Here is a 25,323-nt window from a genome sequence, read left to right as displayed (position 1 = left end):
TCTAATACTGTGAGGCTACTAGCTTGGGGTAGGGGACCAAGAGCCGTACAAGCCCATTAAATGTTTGTTTTGTTCAGAAAGCCTTCCATCACTGTGACCGGTGTTTGAATGTCTCCAATGCGTTAGGATGCTAAGGAATCCTCCTCTAGGGTTACTAAGGAATGTTTGCTCCCTTTGCTTTCGCTGAACCGGAAAAATTTTGTGGCATTTACAGCAGGAGATCTGCCCCAAGTAAAAACAGTTTGGTTTTGAAGGCAATAAGATGTTTCATCATCGAACAGCATACAACAATTAAATGACAGGGTGCAGCAGCACAGGAGCCTTAAAGGCATTTTCGCAATGTCCAGATCTCAAAGGGTAATGCTGCGCCCGCATCAATTTATGGGAAGAGTCTAGAGTTCACCTACATCTTTCGAACTCCACCAAGCCGGCCGATTCCGACTTCCCTTGTTGCCTCCCTGCAATCTCCACGAATTTGGCCAGGGCACCCGGGCGGCTCAGGCCCAACGGGGCGTGAGCCGTGTGCTCAACCAACCAGAAGCTGGGGGCCCCCTCCCCGTTCTTATCTTTCTGGCATTCATCTCACGCGGCCACCTACAGCTACGACTTCCTCAGGCCCTTTAAGGGCCGCTTCTCAGAGCGCAGGGAGCCGCGGAGTCCGGGGCGTGGGAGCGTTCCATGGGCGGAGCGAGGGCAGGAGTGGGCGGACCGTGGGCGGAGCTCCGTCCGCGCCCTCCCGGCGCACCGCCTGCGGGGCGGTGACTGGCCCAGCCGCACCGCGTCTCCCGCCGTCTCTGCGGCCCCGCAGGCCCCGGGCCCTCTCATTCCCAGCGCTGCCCTGTCTTGCGTTCCAGTGTTCTAGCTTCTGCGAGATGACGCTCAAGGCGAGCGAGAGCGAGAGTGGGGGCAGCATGCACACGGCGCTCTCCGACCTCTACCTGGAGCACTTGCTGCAGAAGCGTAGTCGGCCAGAGGTGAGCGGGCCCCGCGAGTCCCAAGGGTGCTGGGCCGGGGCTCGGCCATTCATCTCGGGACTTTCCCTGTCCCGGGCCCTGTCCCCGGGGGGCCTGTCCTTGCGGGTCCTGGCCATAGGTCGGAGGCCGCGATAGCCGGCGGGGTGAGGACAAGGCCAGCGCGCGGCCGGGTTCGTACCGGGCTGCTGGTGCAGTGGATCCTTGCCCGCTTCAGTCCTAGTTGGAAATCAGGAGAGGCAGCGGCCTGGACAGTGCGCTTATTAAGGTCAAGGAAAACTTCTCGTGGACGGCAGTCAGAGTAACAGAAAGTCTTTAAGGAACACATCAAGGAGTAGGTCTGCCTGGTTGTTGTTGAAGTGCTTGTGTTTGGGTCAGCAGAAATGATTGTAAAAGCCAGCTTCTGGTTCTAAAGAGCTCACTCACTGTTCCTCTTCATTTAGGCAGGTCCCCTTGTGCTATGGTGCAAAGAGGGTGGCCAGTGTATATTTGCGGGTGGAACAAGGAATCCAGATTCCAGGGATGGATGGCTGGTAAATAGCTATTAACCTCTGTCCTCAAAGATGCCCTAAGGGTAGGCTGTGCTTATCTGTTACTGGCAAATCTCTCCCAAACTCGCTGGTTTACAACACTGAGCATTTTCTTGTCTCTCATAGTTCGTTTTGGTTGGGCCCAGCAAGGTGGTCGTCACTCAGGGTCTGTCAGGTGGGGACACTTACTCATCTGCAGGTTGATGCTGGCTCTCATTTGGAGCCATGAGCCAGAAGATCAACCAGCAGCCTCTCCCTGTGGCTTGATCTTCCTCACAGCATGCTGGCCAGGTCCCAAGGGGAAAATGTCCAGAGAGAACCAGAGAGTCAGGCAGAAGCTCAGAAGTCACAGCATGAACCTCCTTCCTAGACTGCAAGGTCTTCTAGGGCAGGGCCGTGTCATACTCACTTCTTTAAGTGCCCAATAAGTGGGTCCTCAGAAATATTTGCTAAATTAACAAATGACTGAAGAGGTGGACATTTGGGATTTAGAGTAACCCTCCGATTTCACAGATGAAAAAACTGAAGATCCCTGCAACATAAGGCAAACAGTAGAGCTGTAGAAATTTAATTGTGTAGTTTGATGACATTTGACAAATGTATATAGTCATGTAACGACAACCACAATCATGACAAAGAATAAACATTTTCAAGGTTCCAGAAAGTTCCCCTGTGGCCCTTGGCAGTCAGTCACCTTCCTCCACCTGGAACATGGCAACCACTGATCTATCACTATAGATTTGCCTTTTCTGGAATTTTATATAAATAGAATCCTACAGTATGATGTATTTTGTGTCGGGGTTCTTATGTAAACCTATGTGTTCCCTTATGGGCATGCTTGAAAGACTGTGCCTTTTTGAAAAGAGGCCCTGTCACCACCAGTGTTATGTTGTGGGCACACCCTCTGAGTAAACAGCACATTCTGTGGGGCTGAGAGTTTATACCATAATATTGGAGATAGTCTACCAGTTAGCTAATTTGTTTGGTTTTTATTAAAGGATTTGAAGAAGATCAAATAAGAAAACTTACTAAATCCCTGAATGAAATAGTATCCAGCTGTGCCAAAGTGAGCATCTGAGGGAGAATCTTCACACGATGAAGTGTGGCTTGACTCCACAAACCTGCAGATTCTTATTTCTTTAGCTTCACCTTCCCTTTGGGGCTCTTACCAGTCTTTGCTGCAGCACCAAGCTCTGCCTTTCACTTGCTGCGTGGCTTTGGGCAAGCTGCTGAAGCTCTCTCTGCCTTAGGTTTCTCTCCTTTATGAAACTGGCAAGTTTGGAAGGTTGTGGCAACATTTACATGAGATAATGCTTGACAAGGACCTTGAGCCACACTGGGACATCCAGAGTAATGACATCTCCCTAGGAGCTGCCTGCCCAGTAGTAGCAGTCAGAAAGTTTTCCTATAATGGCAAGATTTGAAGCAGGAAAACCTGTGAGGAAGTTGTTGGCTTCAATAGAAATTATAAAATTATTTTGCTGAAAGTTTCATTTAAAGGTGTCACTTTATGGAAAAAGGCTGCCGATTCAAAACATAAAGTTTCACTTCCAATTATAATCCACATTTAATACTGAAAAAATATTGTCTAAAGATAATTTTGCAACAGGTTTGAATGTAGCCTATCTCCCCTATTTAAGTATATCTCCTTCCTTGGATAAACTAATTTTTTTTTCTTTTCATTGTGGTCTAGGCAGGTTAATGGAGAAACTAATTTTATTAGCTCTCTCTGGCCTTGTTCTTCACAGTAGTACCCATTAATGCACATAAAAGTAGTTGTACAATTCCTGATGCTGCTTTTCTCTTCGGGCCTATTTGAAGCAACACTTTACCCAGGACCTGAAGCAATTGGTTGAGAATCTCTGAAAATTCTCTTGGGCCTATCCTACATCAAAAAAAAATCACCTAAGAGATAAGTCAGGCTCCAGGCAAATTTCCACTAAGAAAACCTGTTTCTTGGTTCTTAGGCCATCACATGCAGCATTACTCCCCGCTGGTGGTCATTGAGTGTGACGCAGTGTTGTTTGTTGCCTACTCCAGGTCTGCTGCTGGAACGAAGAGGCAAATAAGGAAGGACACAGACATAGAAACAAATACAGTAGTGCGATGGCGATGCGATAGAGGCAGGTGTGGAGCTCTGTGGAGCAAGGAGGGGCACCCAGTACAGTGGGCTCTTGCATTTCGCAGTCCCTAGGCTGTAACTGGCAAGTGGTACCTGGGCAGAGGGAACAGCCTGTGCACGGACACCAAGGTGCATGCCGAGTGCGGCACCTTCTGCAATGGCAGGAGGTCGAGTCTGTGGCGTGCATGATCACTGACTCTGCTTCTGACTAGTTGTAATTTCACCTGAGAAAGAACTTTTGCTCCAGACTTGGATCTTGCTGTTTCCTTTGCAAAGGAAATGTTTCTGTTCAAGGCTTTTCTTTTCACAGAACTGATACTAGAAAGTGAAGTGTAGTTTTCAAATTATTTAGTCCTCTGCCCAATCTCCCCAGTATGTAGTGTGGTCTCAGCCAGTCTGCCTTTCCTGTCCTTCACTTCCAGGAACTTCATGACTTTTTTCTGTTCTTTTTTTTTTTTTTTTTTTTCTTTTTTGAGACAGAGTTTTGCTCTGTCGCCCAGGCTGGAGTGTAGTGGCGTGGTCTCGGCTCACTGCAACCTCTGCCTCCTAGGTTCAAGCGATTCTCCTGCCTCAGTCTCCCAGCTACCTGGGATTACAGGCGCCTGCCAACACACCTGGCTAATTTTTGTATTTTTGATAGAGACAGGTTTTTGCCATGTTGGCCGGGCTGGTCTTGAACTCCTGATCTCAGGTGATCCGCCTGCCTCGGCCTCCCAAAGTGCTCGGATTACAGGTATGAGCCAGCGCCCCGGGCCTTTCGTGACGTTTTTTTCAAAACTAGAAGGGCTTAGGATACCTTGCAGATAAGAATCTGCTTTTATTGTGGCTAAGTAGATTTGAGTTTCATCATGAACGTTCTATTCTTTTCTAACTCATTTGTTCTCCCTACACAAGACACTGAAGTATAATAGAATACCAGGAACAGATATTTCAAGTTAAGATCAATTCCCTTAAATTGGAGTTTGCCAACCTGGGCACTGTTAACATTTTGGGTCTGATAATTCTGTTGTAAAAAGTAATACCTCGCCACTAAGTTGTGACAATCAAAAATGTCCTGAGGCAGTGTCAGGAGGGGAGACAAAATTAGTTGATGCAGAGATTTTTCTCCTAAGCAGTGAGTTGCCTCTAACCTTTCAGTGTTGCTAAAAAAGAACTCTGGGTGTGGAGTGTAGAAATTTTCCAAAATTGGCTGGGGTAGGGGAAGTGACGCCAGAGGAGGGGAAGAGGAACTTTCGTAACATAGAGTCTTGCTTTTCTTTTTCTCTTTCATATGAAGAAATATACGTGAACAAAACACATAATAGGTTTTCCCTCAAAAGTTATCTTCCTTGGGAGGCCTTTCTGCTTTATTTTCCTCCTTAGTACCTGTCATCATCTGTGACTATTCTGCACAGTGCAGAGGCAGCCTTTGTGTGAGGGACACAGCACCTGCATTCTCTCCTTGTACCTGCACAAACTCCAAAGTCCATGCTTATAGTTCAACTTCTGGAGTCTGAGGCTTACTCATCCTTTAAGCTCAGACAGGTTTCTGAACCATTTCATGTCTTCAAATATTGACCACAGAATGGGGATGAGCATTTGATTTAATGAGTGTTGTTATTTGCACACAGCTCCGGCACTGGTTTAATGGCAGTGTGGGGACTTGGTGCCAGGTATCTGCAGCCCTGTGTTTCTGCTGTGTGGAACGGTGCTACTTGAGTTTCCTGTTGTTTTTTTACCCCAGTGGAAGCAAAAGCCTTTGCATGTGTACTTGGCCTTTAGGTTGCTGTATCCAGATGGATTTAGTACCTGAGAAGCAAAGCACCTGGTTAATGTATGATTTTCAGACAGTACCTGCCAGAATATCCTCTCTCCCTAGTTCCTGTCATTTGTGGTTAAACAGTGCTAATCTCTTTCTAATACTTCAGAATACCCTTGGCTTTCTCAGTTCCTCTTGTTTTTTCCCGAAGTGGAATAGGATACTCCCCATGCAAAGAGAGGGAATTTGTGGGCACCTGGGGCCAGGGCTTGCTGGGCAGCTGTCTGGCATCACCTCGCCTTCTTGGACTTGGCTTTCTAAGTCTCCACGTGGGAGCAGTTGGCAAAGAGCCTAACAGTAGGCTGAGCAAATGTTTGTTCTTTCCTATGTTCACTGTCACTTAATCTAATTGTTTGGATTAGAAAGCCAACTTCAGTTGCCCCTGCTCTATTCACCCCCGCCACCGCCCGTCCCCCGCCAAGTTTGTTTTTCATCTCTTTTTAAATTCCAACTTCCTTTGAGCAACTGCCTCTGCCCTTTGAACCCTGCTGCAGATGTTTCCTCCAAAGGGGCTTTCAGAGCGGCAGGCATTGCCACTCCAGCACTTTGTCTGATTAAAGGCCAGAGGCTGCAGAACAAAAGCCAGACATGGAGTCCTGGGTGAGTGTTTATTCCCTGGCTCCTCCTGAATCCCAGCAGTCATCCTTAACAGAGCCACTTCCGCCTTGCCTTGTTACTGGTCAGGGGCAGGCCTGCCATAGCTCTGTGGCCTCCTGTATCCACTAGAGAGGATGGTGGCTGCTTTGAGAGGATGATGTGGAGGTTGTGAAGTGAACTCTGAGAAATAGAATCTAGTACCTTTGACCTTTATTATTTGTTCAGCATTACTCATGTCACTTACAGTATATGTCTGCATATCTTTTCTCCTATGATATGTCAGTAATGAGGAGACATGGGGACTAGTTGAAGGAGTTCTGTAAGATGAGGTCACAGAGAGCTGACCCTCCCTTTCTGAGAGTCCCATGAAGACAGGGTGGCTCAGGGACAAGTTCATGGTAGAGAAAATTGTGCTTTGCTTTTGGAAAACTTACTGTGTACTTTAGTTACCACGTTGGAAGTTTCCGTTTTTCTTAGTCATCGTTTGCAACTTCTGGGTAAGCGTGATAGTGACTCTTAGTCATCGCAAAGAGGAACGTCTTGATGGATAAGCACATCTGAAAGACCAACCTTTGGGATGGCAACTCTCGAACTTTTCCAGCTGGAATGATTCTGCCTCTAGTAAGCTTTGCTGAGTCTTTAATTTAAAGGCTGACATGTAAAAAGCAATCACTGTAATAAAGCTGGATAAGAAGAATATGACATAGCTAGGCATGGTGGCTCACGCCTGTAATCCCAGCACTTTGGGAGGCCGAGGCGGGCGGATCACCTGAGGTTGGCAGTTCAAGACCAGCCTGACCAATGCGGAGAAACCCCATCTCTACAAAAAATACAAAATTAGCCGGGCGTGGTGGTACACGCCTGTCATCTCAGCAACTCTGGAGGCTGAGGCAGGAGAATCGCTTGAACCCAGGAGGCAGAGGTTGTGGTGAGCCGAGATCGTGCTATTGCACTCCAGCCTGGGCAATAAGAGTGAAAGTCTCTCTCAAAAAAATAAAATAAATAAAATAAAATTCCTCTAGCCACCACCACAATGAAGATACAGAACTGGTCCATCCCCACAATGTCTCTATGATTTTGTCATTTTAGGAATGTTATATAAGTGGAATCATATAGTATGTGATGTTTTGAGATAGATTAGCTTTCTTTCAGTCAGGATAATGCCTTTGAGATGGATCCCAAGTTGTTTTAGTATCAATAGTGTTTTTTGTTTTAATTGCTGAGAAGTGTTCCATGGTATGGATATACCACAGTTTAACTGTTCACCTGTATTTTGGTTCTTTATAGATTTGGGCTGTTATAAATAAAGCTGTTATGAGCATTCATGTATAGGCTTTTGAGTGAACATAAATTTCCATTTCTCTAGGTGAATATCCAGGAGTGCCATCCCTGGGTTTTATGGTAGTTGTGTGTTTGGTTTTTTAATAAAGTGTTCAACTGTTTTCTAAGGAAGCCATATCACTTACATTCCACCAACAATGTATGAGATGCCCAGTTTCCCCTCAGCTTCACCAGTTACGAGTATTGTCACTATTTTTTTGTTTCAGCTATTCTGATAGATGTGTAGTGATATATCATTGTTGTTTTAATTTGCATTTCTCCCTGATGGCTAATGATGTTGAACATCTTTTTATATCCTCATTTGCCATCTTTATATATCCTCTTTGGTGAAATATCTGTTCATGTTTTTTGCCCATTTTCTAATTAGTTTGTTTTTACTGTTGAGTATTGAGCACTCTCTTTTTATATTCTATATACCAGTCTTTTATTGGATATGTGGTTTGTAAATGTTTCTCCCAGTCTGTAGCTTGTATTTTCACAATCTTCGCGTGGGCTTTCACAGAACAAGAGTTTTTCATTTTGATGAGGTCCAATTTACCAATTTTTCCTTTTGTGGATCCTGCTTTTGGTGTCATATATAGGAACTTTTTGCCTAGCTCTAGATCCTGACAAGTTTCTTCTATTTTTTTCAAAATATTTTCTAGTTTTGCACTTTACATGTAAGTCCATATCCATTTTAGAAGGTTCAGGTCAGTTTTTCCCTTTTTGGCGATGAGTTTCCAATTGCTGCAGCACCATTGAGTTGCTTTTGCATCTTTGTTAAAAATCAACTGGGCATATCTCTGTGGCTCTGTTTCTGGGTTCCCTATCCTGTTCCATTTATCTGTATGTCTATACCACGTAGTCTTTACTGTGCGGACTGAGTCTTCCTACTGTCCTGTTTTTCAAAATTATTTTAGCTTTTCATGGGTCTGTACCTTTCCATCATGTATATGATTTTTAAAAGGTCAAGTCATCTATATGTGCTTTTAGTGTAACCTACATGGACCAAGTGAGTGAAAGCACTTGTGTATAAGAAAAATAACACCCCAGGTATAGGGTGATTGGTAGCCAACACTGGCTTCTGGCTGAGGCATCAGTAGGGAATGTGAGAGCTGGGGCCACCTGAAGAGCGATGCCAGATCTTCTGATACTTTAAAAAGAAGGTGGAGTCCCCTGATTTTTACTAAACAAAACAGAGACATGTGGTCGAAATAAAACAGTTTGCAACTTCTGCTTTGCAGCTTTTTCTTTTCTTTTTTCAGAGATAGAGTCTCGCTCTGTTGCCCAGGCTAGAGTACAGTGGTGCTGTCATAGCTCACTGCAGCCTTGACCTCCTGGGCTCAAATGATCCTCCTGCCTCAGCCTCTCGAGTAGCTAGGACTACAGGCACATGCCACCACACCTGGCTTGGAACTTTAAATAATGCATTCATTCCTTCATTTATTGTCCAACCAATGCAGATCCTACTTCTTGACTCCCCACTTTGTAAGAGAACAAGATTACAGGCCTCTTCCTTTCGATTTTTCTCCCCTTTTTACCTGCCAATTTCCTATCATGTACATGTGTACCTTAATATTGTCATGGTGCCGATATTTACAGTCCGTTATCTGTTTCATCATTTGTTTCTAAGTGAGTTCTAAAAAGTAAAAATTAATAAGTGGTTTTTATATTACTATAACTGGTTGCCGATCCAACATCCCACTTCTCACTTACATATCCCTGATCTTGTTTGGGATGGCAAGATGCTCAACTAAACTAATCTTCCCAGCCTCTTTTTTAGCTGGGACGGCCATGTTCCACAGTTCTGGCCAATGACACAAGAACCACAGCCTCACTTCTTTTGGGGGTCTCTGAGCCCTGAATCTGTTGTTTTCTGCAGAGGCCACAGTTATCCCCTTGGCTGGTGCCTCCTGTATGCACATTCTAGGCTCTAGCTGTCTCAACTCTCCTTGCTCATTCCTCCATCTGCTTTCTGTCTTCTAGAAAGCTATTGAAATCCTGGCCGGGCATGGTGGCTCATGCCTGTAATCCCAGCAGATTTGGGAGGCCGAGGCAGGTGGATCACTTGCAGTCAGGAGTTTGAGACCAGTCTGGCCAACATGGTGAAACCCCGTCTCTACTAAAAATACAAAAATTAGCTGGGCGTGGTGGTGGGTGCCTATAATCCCAGCTACTCGGGAGGCTGAGGCAGGAGAATCGCTTGAACCCGGGAGGCGGAGGTTGCAGTGAGCCGAGATCACGCCATTGCACCCCAACCTGGGCGACAGAGCGAGACTCTGTCTCAAAAAAAAAAAAAAAAAGAAAGAAAAGAAAAAAAAAAGAGAAAGAAATCTTTCAACCCGATGACTTTTTGTGGGTTTCTATTTCCCTCCTCCCGTTTACTCTTACTTAAACAGGGTCAAGGTTGAGGCAGGACAAGATCCACACAAGTACTTGAACCTGAGTCCCAATCACTTTGGAAAATTCTTTTACTAATTTCTTTTATTAAAGTAACACAAGCACATAATACATAATTTGAAAGGTATAACTTGATACACAGTGAAAACAACTTCCTTCTCACCCCATCTTGTAGCCACCCAGTTCCTCTCCCTAGAAGCAACCACTGTTTCTTCTGTCTCCTTCCAGACATAGTTTATGTATTTTCATTTATTTTATTGTTTGAGACAGGGTCTCAATCTGTCACCCAGGCTAGAGTGCAGTGGCATAATCACAGCTCACAGCAGCCTTGACCTCCCAGGCTCAAGCAATCCTTCCGCCTCAGCTTCCCTGGTAGCTGGGATTACAGGTGCACGCCACCATGCCCGGCTAATTTTTTTATTTTTTGTAGAGACGAGGTTTTACTATGTTGCCTAGGCTTGTCTCAAAGTCCTGGGCTCAAGTGATGCTCCCACCTCAGCCTCCCAAAGTGCTGGGATTACAGGTGTGAGCCACTGCACCTGGCCAGTTTATGGATTTTTAAGCAAATGTGAATATAATCATTCTTTCACTGTTTATGATGAAGCTAGTATACCCTTCATCACATCATTATTATTTTTTGCTTAACAATAAATCTTCAAGATTACCCTCAGAACCTCCTTTTCATACCTACATGGTGTATCCCGGGTATCATAAGTCAATTTTTAAAATATAAGCCTATCTTAGACAATTTTGTTATAGCAGCAATGCCATATGACTTGGTGTCATGTGAGTTTTTTGAAGTTCTAGTTGCTAGACAAGGCAGTTTCTCTTTCTCAGTACTTCCCTCATTTGAGGTCACCTGATAGCGAACACTACTTCAAACCTCAGCATGTTTTTTGTTTGTTTGTTTGTTTGTTTTTCTGAGACAGGGTCTTCCTCTGTTGCCCAGGTTGGCAATCCTCCTGCCTCAGCCTCCTGAGTAGCTGGGACCACAGGCTTGCACCACCACACTCGGCTAATTTTAAAATTTCTTATAGAGGCAGGAGTTTCACCATGTTGCCCAGGCTGGTCTCAAACTCCTGGGCTTAAGTGATCTCCCCACCTTGGCCTCCCAAAGTCCTGGGATTACAGGTGTTAGCCACTGCACCTAGCCCAAACCTCACCATCTTATCAAAGTTTCTACTTAGAAATCAGAGTCCCTTAGAAATGATGTAAGCCTCTACTCCGGACTTCCTTGTCTCTCATCTTCTAGTCCTTTTCTATGCCTTGGGCAGGCCAGTGGACACTGCTCAGGAATACATGTATTCCCATCTAGGGACCCTTCTCCTTCCCCACACAGTGAATGGCACACTCCTCACAGTTCTGCCTATTGGGAAGATCTTCCCTCCCTACTGTCTTTGAGGGTCACCTCTGGGTGTGACTGGAATGCAGCTATCCCCTATTTTCAGCAGACCCTTCCATAAGCCCACTTCAGGCCTATTCCTCCTCCTCCTCCTCCTCCAGGTGGCTATATTATTTTTGATTTAATATTTTATCTGGGGTGGGCAGGGAGCGTTTTCAGAGGTTTCCATAGTTTTTCCCCATTGTGATTGCTCTTACCCCAGGCCCTGGGCTTCTTTAACATTAACAGATCAGCAAAGCAAACTGAGAAGGAGCATTTTAAGGAGAAGAGAGTGACCACCTGTGAGACTGATCCACAGGTGATCTACCATGTTGTGGTGTAGCAGTAGCCATTCATTCCCATTGATGTGGGGTATCCACTGGATATGCCTCAGTTTATGTGTTCTACTGTTGATGGACTTTTGGGGTATTTTCAGGTTTGGCCTTTTAAGAATAGTGTTGTTCTGGAAAGGGCACACCACTACTTTCCTGGAATTCCTGCCAAAAATGCAAAATCCCAGTCTAATCTTGAAAAAACATCCGATGATAAACCCAAACTGACAGACATCTACAAAATAACAGGTGTGTACTCTTCAAGAATGTCAAGGTCATGAAAGAAGAAGAAGAAAGGCTGGGGAAATTTTTCAAATTAAGGAAGAGTAAGGAAATGTGAAATGCATGATTGGATTCTGGTCTTAGATTGGATTCTGGGACCAAAAAGTCCTAGTTTGGATTCTGGACTGGGGAAGAAATATATAGCTATAAAGGACATTCTTGAAAGGGTTGGCAGATGACAATATTGTGTCAATGTTAAATTTTCAGTTTTGAAAATGCTCGTTCCTAACATATGGAGACATTTATGGGTAAAGGAGAATGAAGTCTTCAGATTACTCTCAAATGGTTAAAAAAATTAAATTTTATAATATTTTTTAAAGAGTACTGGCTGCTCTTGGAATGGCACCTAAAAGATGAAAGAATTTTATAGTAACACCCATATAGCCACACCTCCTAGATTCTACAATTAACATGTCGCTATGTTTGCTTTATCACATTTCTATCCAAAAACTGCCCATCTATCCACCTTTTTTTTCCTGGTATTTCAAAATAAGTTTCAGATGTCAGAGCACTTTACCCCTGAAAGCTTCAGCATGCATAGCATTGGCTCGAGTTCAGGATTTGTTTATGGTTCTTTTCATCCTGTTATTAAATTGTAAGTGTTCTTTGTATGTTCTGGATACAAATCCTTTGTCAGATGTAAATATTGCAAATTTTCATTCTCAGGTGTGTCATACCTGTCTAGTTTCTTATGTAAGATGTTTGACTTTGATGAAGTCAATTGTTTGCTTGTATGATTATTGCTCCCTGTGTCTTGTCTACTAAATCTTTGCTTATGTCAGTGGAGTTTTTTGATGAATAGACTTCTTACTTTTAAAGTGTTTGTCTTGGCCGGGCGCGGTGGCTCACGCTTGTAATCCCAGCACTTTGGGAGGCCGAGGCGGGCGGATCACGAGGTCAGGAGATCGAGACCACGGTGAAACCCCGTCTCTACTAAAAATACAAAAAAATTAGCCGGGCGTGGTGGCGGGCGCCTGTAGTCCCAGCTACTCGGAGAGGCTGAGGCAGGAGAATGGCGTGAACCCGGGAGGCGGAGCTTGCAGTGAGCCGAGATTGCACCACTGCACTCCAGCCTGGGCGACAGAGCGAGACTCCGTCTCAAAAAAAAAAAAAAAAAAAAAAAAAGTGTTTGTCTTTTTAGTTTTCATTTTATACTTGGGACCTTTTATGACATTTATTGTGCAGACCATTTTTCCCCACTGCACTGCAGTGTCACCTGACTATAAATGTGTGGCTCTGTTTTTGCACTCTCTGTTCCGTTACATTGGTCTTTTGTCTTTCTTCTTACCACAGTGCCTTAAATTACTTTAGATTTATAATAAAGAGGTCTTGCTGCCTGGTAGAGTAACTCACTTAGCTTTGCTGTCTTTGAGATTAGGGGAAGGAGTCACAGTGGCTCAGACCTAAGTGCCTAATTCTACAGGCAGAAGTTCTTTGTAGCCCAAGGGGTGATTCATGAGAAACTGATGCTAACCTTAATTACCTTTATTGCTGTGTGACCGAGAGCATCAGGTTGTTCAAGGAAATACAGAGGAGAAGGGAACATGCCAGAAACCCTTGGAGCCTGAGGTGCTGCAGGATTCAGAATCTAATTTTGTTATATATTATGTAATACCCCAAGCAGGGTCCAGGGGAGCACCATGTAAATCAAGGCACATTAATATTTCTGCAGCAACCTAGATAAACATGTCTATTTTATTTATTTTTAGAGACAGGGTCTCGCTCTGTTGCCCTGGGACTGTAGCTGGGACTACAGGTGCACACCACCATACTTGGCTAACATGTCTATTAAGTTGGAGAAATAAAGCTTACAAACAGCTTCATGTCAATTCAAATGAGAATGAGGCCAAACTTATGAAATAAGTTTTCAGAGCCTCTTGAATGTTAGAATTGCAGATTGTGGACTGACTGTGGGCCTTGCTCCTGATTTCATACATCGCTTTGTTGTTTTGACTTGACAGGCTGCATCACATCCATTGAATACTGTGACCGAGGACATGTACACCAACGGGTCTCCTGCCCCAGGTAGCCCTGCCCAGGTCAAGGGACAGGAGGTGCGGAAAGTGCGACTCATACAGTTTGAGAAGGTCACAGAAGAGCCCATGGTAATCCCTCGTCATATTGTCACCCACCAGTTACTCTCTGCCCCGTGAGTCACTGGGCCAGAAGAGTCAACGCAAGAGGCTGCTCATGGAGTTAGGGAACTGGCCAACCCCAAAATTGTCTTTTCATTCTTATCTCAGATTCCTCCTCAAAGCAGGCTTCATGCCTGTTCTGGTTGACGACTATCTTGGGTATAAATGGAAAATATTTTCCTGAGAAATTGCCATAAGTTCTTTCTAAAATAACCTCAGAAAGAGCTTAAAATAAAGCTTATCGTGCCGTTGCCTTTATTTCAGGGAATTACTCTGAAGCTGAATGAAAAACAGTCCTGTACGGTGGCCAGAATTCTTCATGGTGGCATGATCCATAGACAAGGTACTCTGTGGGAGCTCTGGGTGGGGTTTGATTCAGGGATTAATAATTTACTCCCTATTCCGTGGTGTGGGGCATGAAGCTTATAATCCTCTAAACTGGTAGCATTTTTGTGAGTGTTCCAAGAGACCTTTTGTGGCTTAATAACTGGCTCTGTAGAATCACTACGTGATAAGATCTCTATGTGAATTGCCCAGTGCCACCATCTCCCTATCTGAGCCTCCTTTCACACCTATTTATACCAATATTTTTCTAGTAAGTTAATATTTGAGCAATTACCACATGCCACCCATTGCATTAGACTTGGAAAGGACAGCAGTACCATTTGGTAGCATTTTGGGGTTTGAGCTAAACAACAAAGAAACATGGAGCTTGCTGGTGAGAGAGGAGTACTGAGTTCTTTGCCTTGCTTTGTTATTCTTTTTAGTATATACATCTGTGTCATAGCCTGGAGTCAGTAGCCACTCTAGTTCCAGGAATTTGAGGACAAGGCGTTTTATTGTGCTGTTGGACTACTGAGGCCAAGGAGGATGAGACCATCTTAAACTGTCAAGTCAAATGTTTTCAATCCTGAGTATTTGACACAATCTGTGTCATAACATGCTGTAAATCCTGGTTTCTCTTCTATGCTATCTTGAGTTACATTGACAGCTCCTGTTTGAACTTTTGTTCTTTTGTGGATTGATTTTTCATTTCATGGCAGGCTCCCTTCACGTGGGGGATGAGATCCTAGAAATCAATGGCACAAATGTGACAAATCATTCAGTGGATCAGCTACAGAAGGCGATGGTGGGTATTTTCTCCATAAGTGTTGATCCACATTGGTATCAGTGACCTCATCTTTCTGTCGAAGTATTTGTACCTTCTTGAGGGGGCTCTTTTCACTGCTAGTCTTTATTCTGTGTAAGAAATGATAATTTTCTGCCTTTATTTAGTAACATTCTAAAACAGGGCAAATAACCCAGAGCATCAATCTGGTGTTCCATGAAGTAATGCCAAATGAAGTAAAGCAAGTTATAACATATATAGTAGAATCCCATTTTTGTTAAAAACAAACAATACATATATGTATAATGTATGTAAATATTTGTAATGCTTTTATTGGTATGGGGAAAAGCGTGGATATATATACGCCATAGTTCATTTTTAGGAACTTCTTCAGGACTTTTTGGGGTAAAGAGTGGGGAGGAAAAGTCTTTTTTTTTTTTTTTTTTTTTTTTTTTTTTTTTTTTTGAGATGGAGTTTCACTCTGTCACCCAGGCTGGAGTACAATGGTGTGATCTCGGCTCACTGCAACCTCCGTCTCCTGGGTTCAAGCGATTCTCCTGCCTCAACCTCCCGAGTAGCTGGGATTACAGGTACCCGTCATCACGCCTGGCTAATTTTTGTATTTTTAGTAGAGACAGAGTTTCACCGTGTTGGCCAGGCTAGTCTCGAACTCCTGACCTCAGACGATGCGCCCACCTCAGCCTCCCAAAGAGCTGGGATTACAACAGGCGTGAGCCACCGTGCCCAGCTCAGAAAAGTCTTTAGTTAGCTTTTCTTTGTTACTCTTTGCATGTCTTCATATTGTTATGCTGATTTCTGGGGCACATGACACTTTTGTATTAAAGGAGGAATTGTCCTACAAAGTCTCAAAATGTAAAGATGGTTGTTGGGGAAAAAACCTGGGACTTAGTTTTCTGTACAATTTTCTGTCCATTTTTTTAATAGAAAGAAACCAAAGGAATGATCTCATTAAAAGTAATTCCCAACCAGCAAAGCCGTCTTCCTGCACTACAGGTGGGTGGCGCCATTTTCTCTGTTGTCAGGAGTCGGACCATGTTGTCTTGTATTCTTTGAAATTTGATTATAAGGGATGTGAGTCTAACTTTAAGTTCTAAGTATCTCACAAGTGTGTGGCTGCTTGGCTCAGGGTCCCCTTTCCTCAACAGAGAACATAGTGGCGACAGCAGTAGAGAATGAATGAGCCTTTGCTGCTAGTGGTCAGGTAGGAAGGGAGAGGGTAATTTTTTTCTACAGGTGGTAGGGAATCAATACAACTCCAAGAGGAAAATGGGTAAAGGGAATGAAGAGGTCATTCACAGGAGGAAAACTACAAATGAGCATTGAACATATGAAAAAATATTTTATCTTACCTGTCATCAAAGAAATGCAAATTAAAATATGCATGAGACACCAGTTTTCACCAAGCAAATTGGCAAATAATTTTTAAAATAGCAATAATAAAGCCCCGTGATTGATAGTGGCAAAGTAAAGAAAGAAAGAAAAGATAGATAGAATCTGTTGAGCACTTATTCACAATTTATTGAGGGTCTACCATGTACAAAGTACTGTGCTAGAACATGGAGGTGATATAAGAGAAATGGTTCCCACTTCACACATAGCTCATCAACCAGCAGAGGAATAGATTGGACAGGGCCATGGCAACTCAATGTGGAAGAAGTAATGAGGTAGGGGTGTGTGTGTGTGTGTGTGTGTGTTTGGGAGCAGGAGAGGAGAATTTTCAATAATAAATTCAAGTTCTTTGATAGATATATGAGTGTCCATATTTTCAATTGTGAAAACAGTTGTTCAAGGAAACATACATCTCAAAGAGCAGCTGCCCTGTACTGAGACAGACGACCCAGATCCGGCGGTAACTGCAGACATGTTGACGTCGAAAGACATCCCATGCCTTCTTTTTATATATATATTTTTTTGAGACAAAGTCTCACTCTGTCACCCAGGCTGGAGTGTAGTGGCACAATCTCGGCTCACTGCAATCTCCACCTCCCAGGTTCAAGCGATTCTCCCGCCTCAGCCTCCCAAGTAGCCAGGACTACAGGTGCACGCCACCACACCTGGCTAATTTTTGTATTTTTAGTAGAGACGGGGTTTCACCATGTTAGCCAGGATGGTCTCCAACTCCTAGCCTCATGTGTTCCACCCGCCTCGGCCTCCCAAAGTGCTGGGATTACAGGCGTCAGCCACTGCGCCCGGCTTCTCATGCCTTCTTGTTAAAGGGATTCGTTCTGACCCCTCAGCAAATACAATCATTTCAGTGTTTCAATTTCTCTTTCTTGGGTGCTCCCCCACCATTCTTACCTCCCTGTTGTTCATTCCATCCTGACCCCATTTGTTTACAGCAGGACATGCTCTGATGCTGGTGTTTCTTTTGAAGCTGCCACCTGCAGTTCCTTTTGCCTTCTTTTTAGATGTTCATGAGAGCGCAGTTTGACTATGATCCCAAAAAGGACAATCTGATCCCTTGCAAGGAGGCAGGACTGAAGTTTGCTACTGGGGACATTATCCAGATTATCAACAAGGATGACAGCAATTGGTGGCAGGGACGGGTGGAAGGCTCCTCCAAGGAGTCAGCAGGATTGATCCCTTCCCCTGAGCTGCAGGAATGGTGAGCCGTTTTTGTGCAGGTGGAAGGGCCATGTGCCTGCCACAAATAACTTAGCTTCAGAAAATCTGTCATTTTGTTTGTAGTTTCTGTTTCTCAACCAAGGAGACCTCCTAGATTTCCTGGCATAATGGGTGGGGGAGGGTTAACCATGCGTTGATAAGCTGGACTGAGAGGCAACTACAGGCAAGGAGCCCAAATAGCTCTTCATTCCTATGTGGGCCTCTTGCTTCCTTAAACGTTTTCCCCATAGTTACCAAGCACATGACAGTGCTGGGACTGACCCCTCCCTGGTCTCCTGTTTCCCAAGCTAGTGCGCTTCTACCAGCCATGCTGTTTCTGGGATTTCCTTGGAGTCCTGCAGAAAACAGTTGCATTTAAGTACGTGTCCTTTAGGCACATTCCTGGTACATAGAAGAAATAATTCCTGTCCCCGAGTCAGATTGCTCACTTAGTCCTGGTTACATCATAGGAATGGCAGAAAAATTCACAAAACAGTTCCAACTGAGAAGACATCCAACACTGAGCCTCCCTCTACCTGTGCAAAATTACCCCAGTGTAAAGATTACAGCCGTTGTGGGGTTGACACTGAATAGAAATATTAGAATATGTTACATGTAGTAATACAAGTTATTGTTTTGTGAAGCAGTTATTTTAGATATATGTGGGGTGTGCGTATGTGTTTTGTTTATAGATGTATGTGCAATAATGGCTTACAATGCACCGTGTAGTTCTTAGAGTGAGGTAGGGTCATAAAGGTTTGAGACCTTTATGGTCTAGAGCAAAGAAAGAGAGTTGTTTGTGGGTTGTGTCCAGAATGTGCTGACAGGTACTAGATAACACAGACTCAAGGAACCAGGTCCCTGGCTGAGGGCAGGGCACGGTGCAAGATGCACCAAACAGTGTATGGGGTGCTTTGCACACATTATCTCCCACTGTAATGGACAGTCAGAAAGTGAAGGGGGTGCCATTAGAGAATGAGTGGCTGGGGTGGGGGGGCATGAGGGGAGGGGGAGGAAAGCTGACCCCTTGATCGTCTTTTCCTACCAGGCGAGTGGCAAGTATGGCTCAGTCAGCTCCTAGCGAAGCCCCGAGCTGCAGCCCCTTTGGGAAGAAGAAGAAGTACAAAGACAAATATCTGGCCAAGCACAGCTCGAGTAAGCTTTCTGAGCCTTCTTGCCCCAGGCTCCTGGCAGCATTCATGTGTTTCCCAGTCTCTGTAACCAGCAGAAAAGGGACATCTTCTAAGATAAGGGACATTCGGGCAGAACAGAGACAGCATTGGCATTCTTCAGCTCTAAGTGCCAAGGGAACATCTGATACTGAAATTATGGAGAAGAGATGAGGACAGGAGACAAGAAAAGTTGGCTCAGAGAGACAGAGCAAGGAGGAAGAGAGGGTCCAAAAGTTAGATCAACTCCCTTGCTCAAAATTCCCTCCCCACACTAAAAATACGGTCCAAAGTCCTTCCTCCACACCAACCTCCCTGATCTCATCTCTAGTCACTTCCTCCCTGCTTGTTGAGATGTCGCGAGGCTGCTTCCCACTTCAGAGCTCTGGAAATGAACACTGCTTGGTTTTCTTTCTCTCTAGTTTTTGATCAGTTGGATGTTGTTTCCTACGAGGAAGTCGTTCGGCTCCCTGCGTTCAAGAGGAAGACCCTGGTGCTGATCGGTATCTTCTCATTGCCCCATTTGCACATTTCTGTCTTTATTTTCCTGCCTGCATCACGCGCCCACCCCCAAAAAAGGCAGTGAGGAAGAAAAGAAGTGAGGTCTCTTGGGTTCTCCATATAGAGCAGGTGTAAGGAATTTCTGAATCCTCACGTGCACCCCATCTGGGTCCACCTGACAAGTGAAACTAAACCTCACAAGTTTCTCTACTATTTAACAGCGAATTATTTTCGGTTCAGTTTCGTGCTGTCTGCTGGCAGTGACGCGCTTTGTAAAGCTCCCTGCCCCTAAGCAGTGACTCTGACCTGAAACAGAATAAGTCCTTGTTCAAACCCAGGTATGTAGGCTTTGCCTCTGGTGGGCTGCTCACCTTCCTGTCTTTAGAGTTGAAACTTTAGTTGGTTAGAGGATCTACATTAAGGTTTTGGTAAAATTTCTAGTAAAAACACTGGCTTAAATTCAGTTCCATTAATTTTGAAGAAATTTTAGAAAATAAACAGAAAACCTCATATGTTAGCTGGCTCCTCTGCAGAAGTGACAGTTACATTCTGAGTCCCAACCCTTAGTCCTCAGAAAGAGCCTTCTCCCCGAAATGTAAAAAAAGGACCTGAAGCTCCTTGGTGGCCCCAAATCTTCTGACAGCTTAAAGGCCCTGACACCAGCCCAGATGCAACCCCAACTCATGTTCACCTGTTGGCAGTTTTGAGTGCCGAGAGGAAAATCCGTATCTTATCCTCACTCCTCTCCCCCCTTTCCAAAAGATGTTCTTCTCTCTCTACACAGGAGCCAGTGGGGTGGGTCGCAGCCACATTAAGAATGCCCTGCTCAGCCAGAATCCGGAGAAGTTTGTGTACCCTGTCCCATGTAAGTAGCTCTTAGGCACCTTGGAGGGGAGGTGACAGGCTGAAGGACGGGGCATCAGTAGCACATTTTATCACAGTACCGCTCTCTATCTGAAATACCATAGTGTTATTTTATTTTTTTAATTATTTTAAATGATTATTAAAACTAAACAAAATATGGAAAGATAAAAATTTGTGCCCACAATTCCTCCACCTAACAGAATAACTGTTTTCTTATTGTTATTCGTGCTGTTTGTCTACATAACAGAAGCTATAGTAAACATTTCTATACTGCCTTAAAAATTACTAAGTATTAAAGTTTATACATATAACTTTGTCATTTTACTTTTTAAACATTTTCTCATGTTCCTCTGCAATTTGCCTAATTCTCTTTGAGAACGGTTTTATAGTCCACCGAGTGGATGTACTTGGTGGATTTCCTTAGCTATCCCACTCTTGATGTTCAGGCTGCCTCTCATTTTCATGGAATGTCTTCTAAATCAAAGCAGTGCCTAGGAAAGGCCCAAACTATCTCAACAGCAGTCCTAGATATGGAGAAGAGTAGCACCAGTGATCAGGTGGAGAATTTGATAACTCTTCCATTCCCAGAAATGACGCTGCATGGTATAGTTGTGTACGTTCCCAGAAAGAAATACAGTCATTCCTCACTTAATATTGTCAATAGGCTCTTCGAAGACTGTGACTTTAAGTGAAATGACATATAACAAGAGCCAGTTTTTTTACTCATCAACAATACAATGAAATGAAGTTGAACTAAACCATGTTAGTCAAGGACCAGCTGCATGTGATTTCACTTAAAGTCACATTTTCTAAGAACCTACTGATAATAATATTAAGTGAGGAATTACTGTACTGCTAAGCAAAATAGAAAACCAGATTCTAAACCTCATATTAGTATTTTTTTATTCTTTCTTCATTTTGCTTTTTTACACATGGATCATTGAGAGTTGTCTCCTTGCTGGAGGGACGTAGAGTTATTCCAGTGTCGCATTAGGAGCAGAAAGCAGATGGCCCCAGGAGTGAGTGGGGAAGCAGAAATAACCAGTACAGGCTCCTCCTTCAAGAGAATCACACGTGGTTGTAGACTGAGGGGAAGGGGCCAGTTGAGAGACAAGTGTGATCCGGAAGGCAAAGGAGACAGTCAATGGAAGATGGAAAGAGGGGAGGTTGGGAGAATTGTGTTTCAAGCTACAATATCTGGAGCATATTTTACTGATTAGACAATTTACATGAGTAATAGAAAATAGTCCAACTTTTAACAACATGAGCTGAAACTAAACCAAAGTACTCTTCTTTCCAAGTCATGAAAAAGAAACCTTAAATATATTTCCAAGAAATCCTGACCATAGTCTGTAGATCGGTTTTTAAAATATTTTCTGCTATCTTCATTTCTAAGTTTCAATATTACTAGATTTGGTAGTTTGAGAGATGTAACTTCATTTAGGGAAAATGATAATAGGAATTTTCTGTGTTAGGCTTTGCCTCTTAAAAATTAAATGTATCTTGGGCAGATGGAGGGATTTCCTGGTGTGCATCACTTTCTAGCATCAGCTCTTCAGGAGCCCACGGGAGGAACCCCTGTATTAAAGTCAATGCACCAAAGGCAGCTAGGGTTTCAATACAGACACCATGGTCCAAGCCCTCGTGAAAGGGTGAGGACCTGGAGTTTGTCAGGGATTTGGGTTCTTGTACACAGACACAACGCGGCCGCCAAGGAAGAGTGAGGAAGATGGGAAGGAGTACCACTTTATCTCAACGGAGGAGATGACGAGGAACATCTCTGCCAATGAGTTCTTGGAGTTTGGCAGCTACCAAGGCAACATGTTTGGCACCAAATTTGAAACAGTGCACCAGATTCATAAGCAAGACAAGATTGCCATCCTTGACATTGAGCCCCAGGTGGGTAGGCATGGAAGGGCAGGGACAGATGGGCTCAGCCACACGAGGGATGGCGAGGAGAGTGCTGAAAAAGCCAGTGCTCCTTGGGAATCTTCTGGGGGCTCAGGATTGCTTCAGCACCTTTAATGGGGTCAGCCTGGAACAAGAACAGTAGTCCTGGGAACGATGGAAAGTGGTATTGGGGTAAAGCTCAAAGCTGCTTATTAGAAGGAATCCATTATGACAGCTATGTAGTTTTGTTTTTTTTTTTTTTTTCACTTTCCTTTTCTTCCTTCCCCCCCTTCTTTTTTTTTTTCTAGACCCTGAAAATTGTTCGGACAGCAGAACTTTCACCTTTCATTGTGTTCATTGCACCTACTGATCAGGGCACTCAGGTGAGGAGAGGTTGTGAGGGATGGGTAGGAGTTCACTTTCTCCAGGCCTGCCCAGACTAGGACCTCAGTCCAGGTCATTGGCCAGAGTGCTGGCTGGAGGTCACAGCTCCAGCTGGGCTTCTTCCTCCAGGGCCAAGAAGCCAAAGGGCATGCACATTCATTCGAGCTCTTAAACCACTGGCTAGGCCAGTGCCCATGCTAGGTAACAAGGACAAAACAAACCAGACCCAGCCATTGTCCGGGAGGCACACAGTTCCAGGGGCCAGACATGGACAGTTGAGCAGATCCTGATACTGGTGGGATGCAGGCTCTGGCAGGGGAAGCTGTGATGGATAGAGGCGGCACTGAACCCGCCCTGGGGTGCAGTATGGCTGTGGGGAAAGACAGAGAGGCCAGGAATATTATCAAAAAGCATACCCTGCTCCTCTGCCCAGCCCTGCCCATGCACTGTGCTTTTTCATTGAACAATGGACACCTTTCCCTATCAGGGTGTGAGAAACTCTTTTTCTCTATAGCTGCATGGTCTTCTCCTGCATGCATGTGTAATTACTTAACCATTCACCTGTTGATGACCATTTGGGTTGCTTTCAAACAATGATTATAAAGAATACTGCAATCAATAGCCCTGTGCATATAGCATGTGTGCAAATATATCTGTAGGAAAAACTCCAAGTAGGATCACTGGGTCCAAGAGCACACACACTTAGAATTTGGACAGGGACTGCCAAATTGCGCTCCTTTAGGATTTATAGTCCCTCCAACCACCTGTGAGAGTGCTTGTTTCTCTTTGCCTGTAGCATGTTGTCAAAGTTTTCTTTTTTTGCCAGTCTACTGGAGGGAAAAATAGTATCTCAAGTTTTTTTTTTTTTTACTAAAAGAGATGATCAGGTACTTTTTCATATGAAGAGCAATCTGTATTGCCTTTTCTGAGAATTATCTGGTCATGTCCTTAGCTCATTTTTCTGCTGAGTTATTGACCTTTGATTTATAGGAGGTCTATATTAGGGTAATTAGCCCTTTGTAATATCAGCTGCAATTTTTTTTTTCCAATTTGGCATGTCTTTTTGCTATGCAGACATTTTTACTTTTATGTAGTTACATGATTTGTCTTTCATGGCTGCTTCGTTTTAGGTCAAAGACAGAGTCCTGAGGTATACATACACACACATTTTTAAATTTTGTTTTTCGTAGAAATGGGGTCTCACTGTGTTGCCAGGCTGGTCTTGAACTCCTGTGCTGAAGCAATCATCCTGCCTTGGCCTTCCAAAGTGCTGGGATTACAGGTGTGATCTGGGATTAGAAATCACCTTTATCTGACTGGGTGCAGTGGCTCACACCTGTAATCCCAGCACTTTGAGAGGCCGAGGCGGGCGGATCACCTGAGGTCTAAAGTTCAAGACCAGCCTGGCCAACATGGCAAAACCCTGTCTCTACTAAAAATACAAAAATTAGCCAGATGTGGTGGCACATGCCTGTAATCCCAGCTACTCGGGAGACTGAGACACGAGAATTGCTTGAACCCAGGAGGCGGAGGTTGCAGTGAGCGAGACTGTGCCACTGCACTCCAGCCTGGGCCACAGGGCAAGACTCTGTCTCAAAACAAAACAAAACAACAAAATCACCTTTATCTTTGTTTTAGGATTGCAGCTCTGGTGGTTGTTGAAATGGCTCTTCCATGTTCAAAGGGCATTAAGTGGGAGATGCTGGTGAAGTCCATGCATAGCTATTGGTCCTCCAGAGGACTCGATTAGTCAGGGTTAGCTTGAGATCCTCTGAGAATTGCCATGGTCTTTTGAGATTGCCTCTTCATGCCCTACATTAACATTCTTTCACAATGTCTTCTGAGTTTGACTCGTCAAGTATGATGCACAGCTGAGCAATGCTAACAATTGCTGTTTGAAATCTGTCACTGGCCTCTCTGGGCTGGGGGCGGTGCAGCTTGCTTCATCTGTGGCTTTCTTCTTTGCAGACAGAAGCCTTGCAGCAGCTGCAGAAGGACTCTGAGGCCATCCGCAGCCAGTACGCTCACTACTTTGACCTCTCACTGGTCAATAATGGTGTTGATGAAACCCTTAAGAAATTACAAGAAGCCTTCGACCAAGCGTGCAGTTCTCCACAGTGGGTGCCTGTCTCCTGGGTTTACTAAGCTTGTAGAATGGGGGAACCCACTGTATGCCCCTCTCCAGCGTTTGGGACTCCACCCGCCTTGCTTTAAGACAAACAGGGCTGCTCCAACTAGTTTTGTGTCAGCTTCCAGCTCTCTGCAGCTATCCTAATTAAGCCAGTAGGGTTCAGTCTTCTTGCTCAGGCTCGTGAAGGGTTGAGATTCGATTTTCCTGCTAGATGGGGCCCCACTGATCTGCATTTCAAGAGGATTTCTAGAAATTGGGGGTCAGAAGTACTACCAAAATGTAACTGCTAATCAAGGATGATGCACAGCAAAAGCAATGGACCCCATCCCTCTAAAGCCTGCCCTCCTTTGCCTGCAACTGTATATGCTGGGTATTTCATTTGTCTTTTTATTTTGGAGAAAGCATTTTTAACTGCAACTTTCTATAATGCCAAAATGACACATCTGTGCAATACAATGATGTCTGCTCTAGGGAAACCTTCAAAAGCAATAAAAATGCTGTGTGGACATGCCAATGACCTTGTAACTCTGGGTTTCCACACAAAAAGAAACGTGGCCCATTTCACTTAAGCTCCTGGACAACGGCGTTAACACAAGATGCCTCTCTTGTGTTCAGATGATAAACATTGGTGCCCTGGAAGAGTCCCCATTCTCTGTGCCCCCACTGCAGGTCTCTACTGGCTAGTGCCCATGTAGAAAAACACCCCTAAGGTTGTCGTATCTAGGGGAGAGCTCATTGTGGGCACATATTTAGAAAGAGAAAAATCCAAGCCTGGGGTCCCGT

General features: G+C 44.4%; 1 protein-coding gene across 4 annotated transcripts; it reads left to right on the top strand.

Moving 5' to 3' along the window:
• Window positions 1-608: 608 nt before the first annotated feature.
• Window positions 609-25,054, top strand: MPP1 (MAGUK p55 scaffold protein 1). Of its 4 annotated transcripts, none has more exons than XM_055269174.2 (12): window positions 609-974; window positions 13,695-13,838; window positions 14,133-14,211; window positions 14,912-14,997; window positions 15,922-15,990; window positions 17,406-17,602; window positions 18,650-18,756; window positions 19,193-19,273; window positions 20,056-20,136; window positions 21,832-22,034; window positions 22,334-22,408; window positions 24,378-25,054. In XM_055269174.2, exons 1-12 carry the CDS (start codon window positions 873-875, stop codon window positions 24,552-24,554), a joined length of 1,401 nt encoding a protein of 466 aa, XP_055125149.1. In that variant the 5' UTR covers window positions 609-872; the 3' UTR covers window positions 24,555-25,054. The 4 variants fall into 4 exon arrangements, with proteins under 4 accessions (XP_055125149.1, XP_055125150.1, XP_055125151.1 ...); XM_055269175.2 differs by having other exon boundaries at window positions 726-974; window positions 13,695-13,787; XM_055269176.2 differs by having other exon boundaries at window positions 727-974; window positions 17,466-17,602.
• The last annotated feature ends 269 nt before the right edge of the window (window positions 25,055-25,323 follow it).

Source organism: Symphalangus syndactylus, chromosome X, assembly GCF_028878055.3.
Source record: "Symphalangus syndactylus isolate Jambi chromosome X, NHGRI_mSymSyn1-v2.1_pri, whole genome shotgun sequence".
NCBI lineage: Eukaryota > Metazoa > Chordata > Mammalia > Primates > Hylobatidae > Symphalangus > Symphalangus syndactylus.
The sequence above is the reverse complement of the archived record's forward strand: the minus strand, read 5'-3'. Positions and strand labels throughout refer to the sequence as shown.

Coding starts and splice junctions, on each gene's coding strand:
- MPP1 (XM_055269174.2), top strand. CDS start 873: ATGACGCTCAAGGCGAGCGAGAGCGAGAGTGGGGGCAGCATGCACACG. Junction 15,991..17,405: donor GCCGTCTTCCTGCACTACAG/GTGGGTGGCGCC, acceptor CCTTCTTTTTAG/ATGTTCATGAGAGCGCAGTT. Junction 20,137..21,831: donor GTTTGTGTACCCTGTCCCAT/GTAAGTAGCTCT, acceptor TCTTGTACACAG/ACACAACGCGGCCGCCAAGG.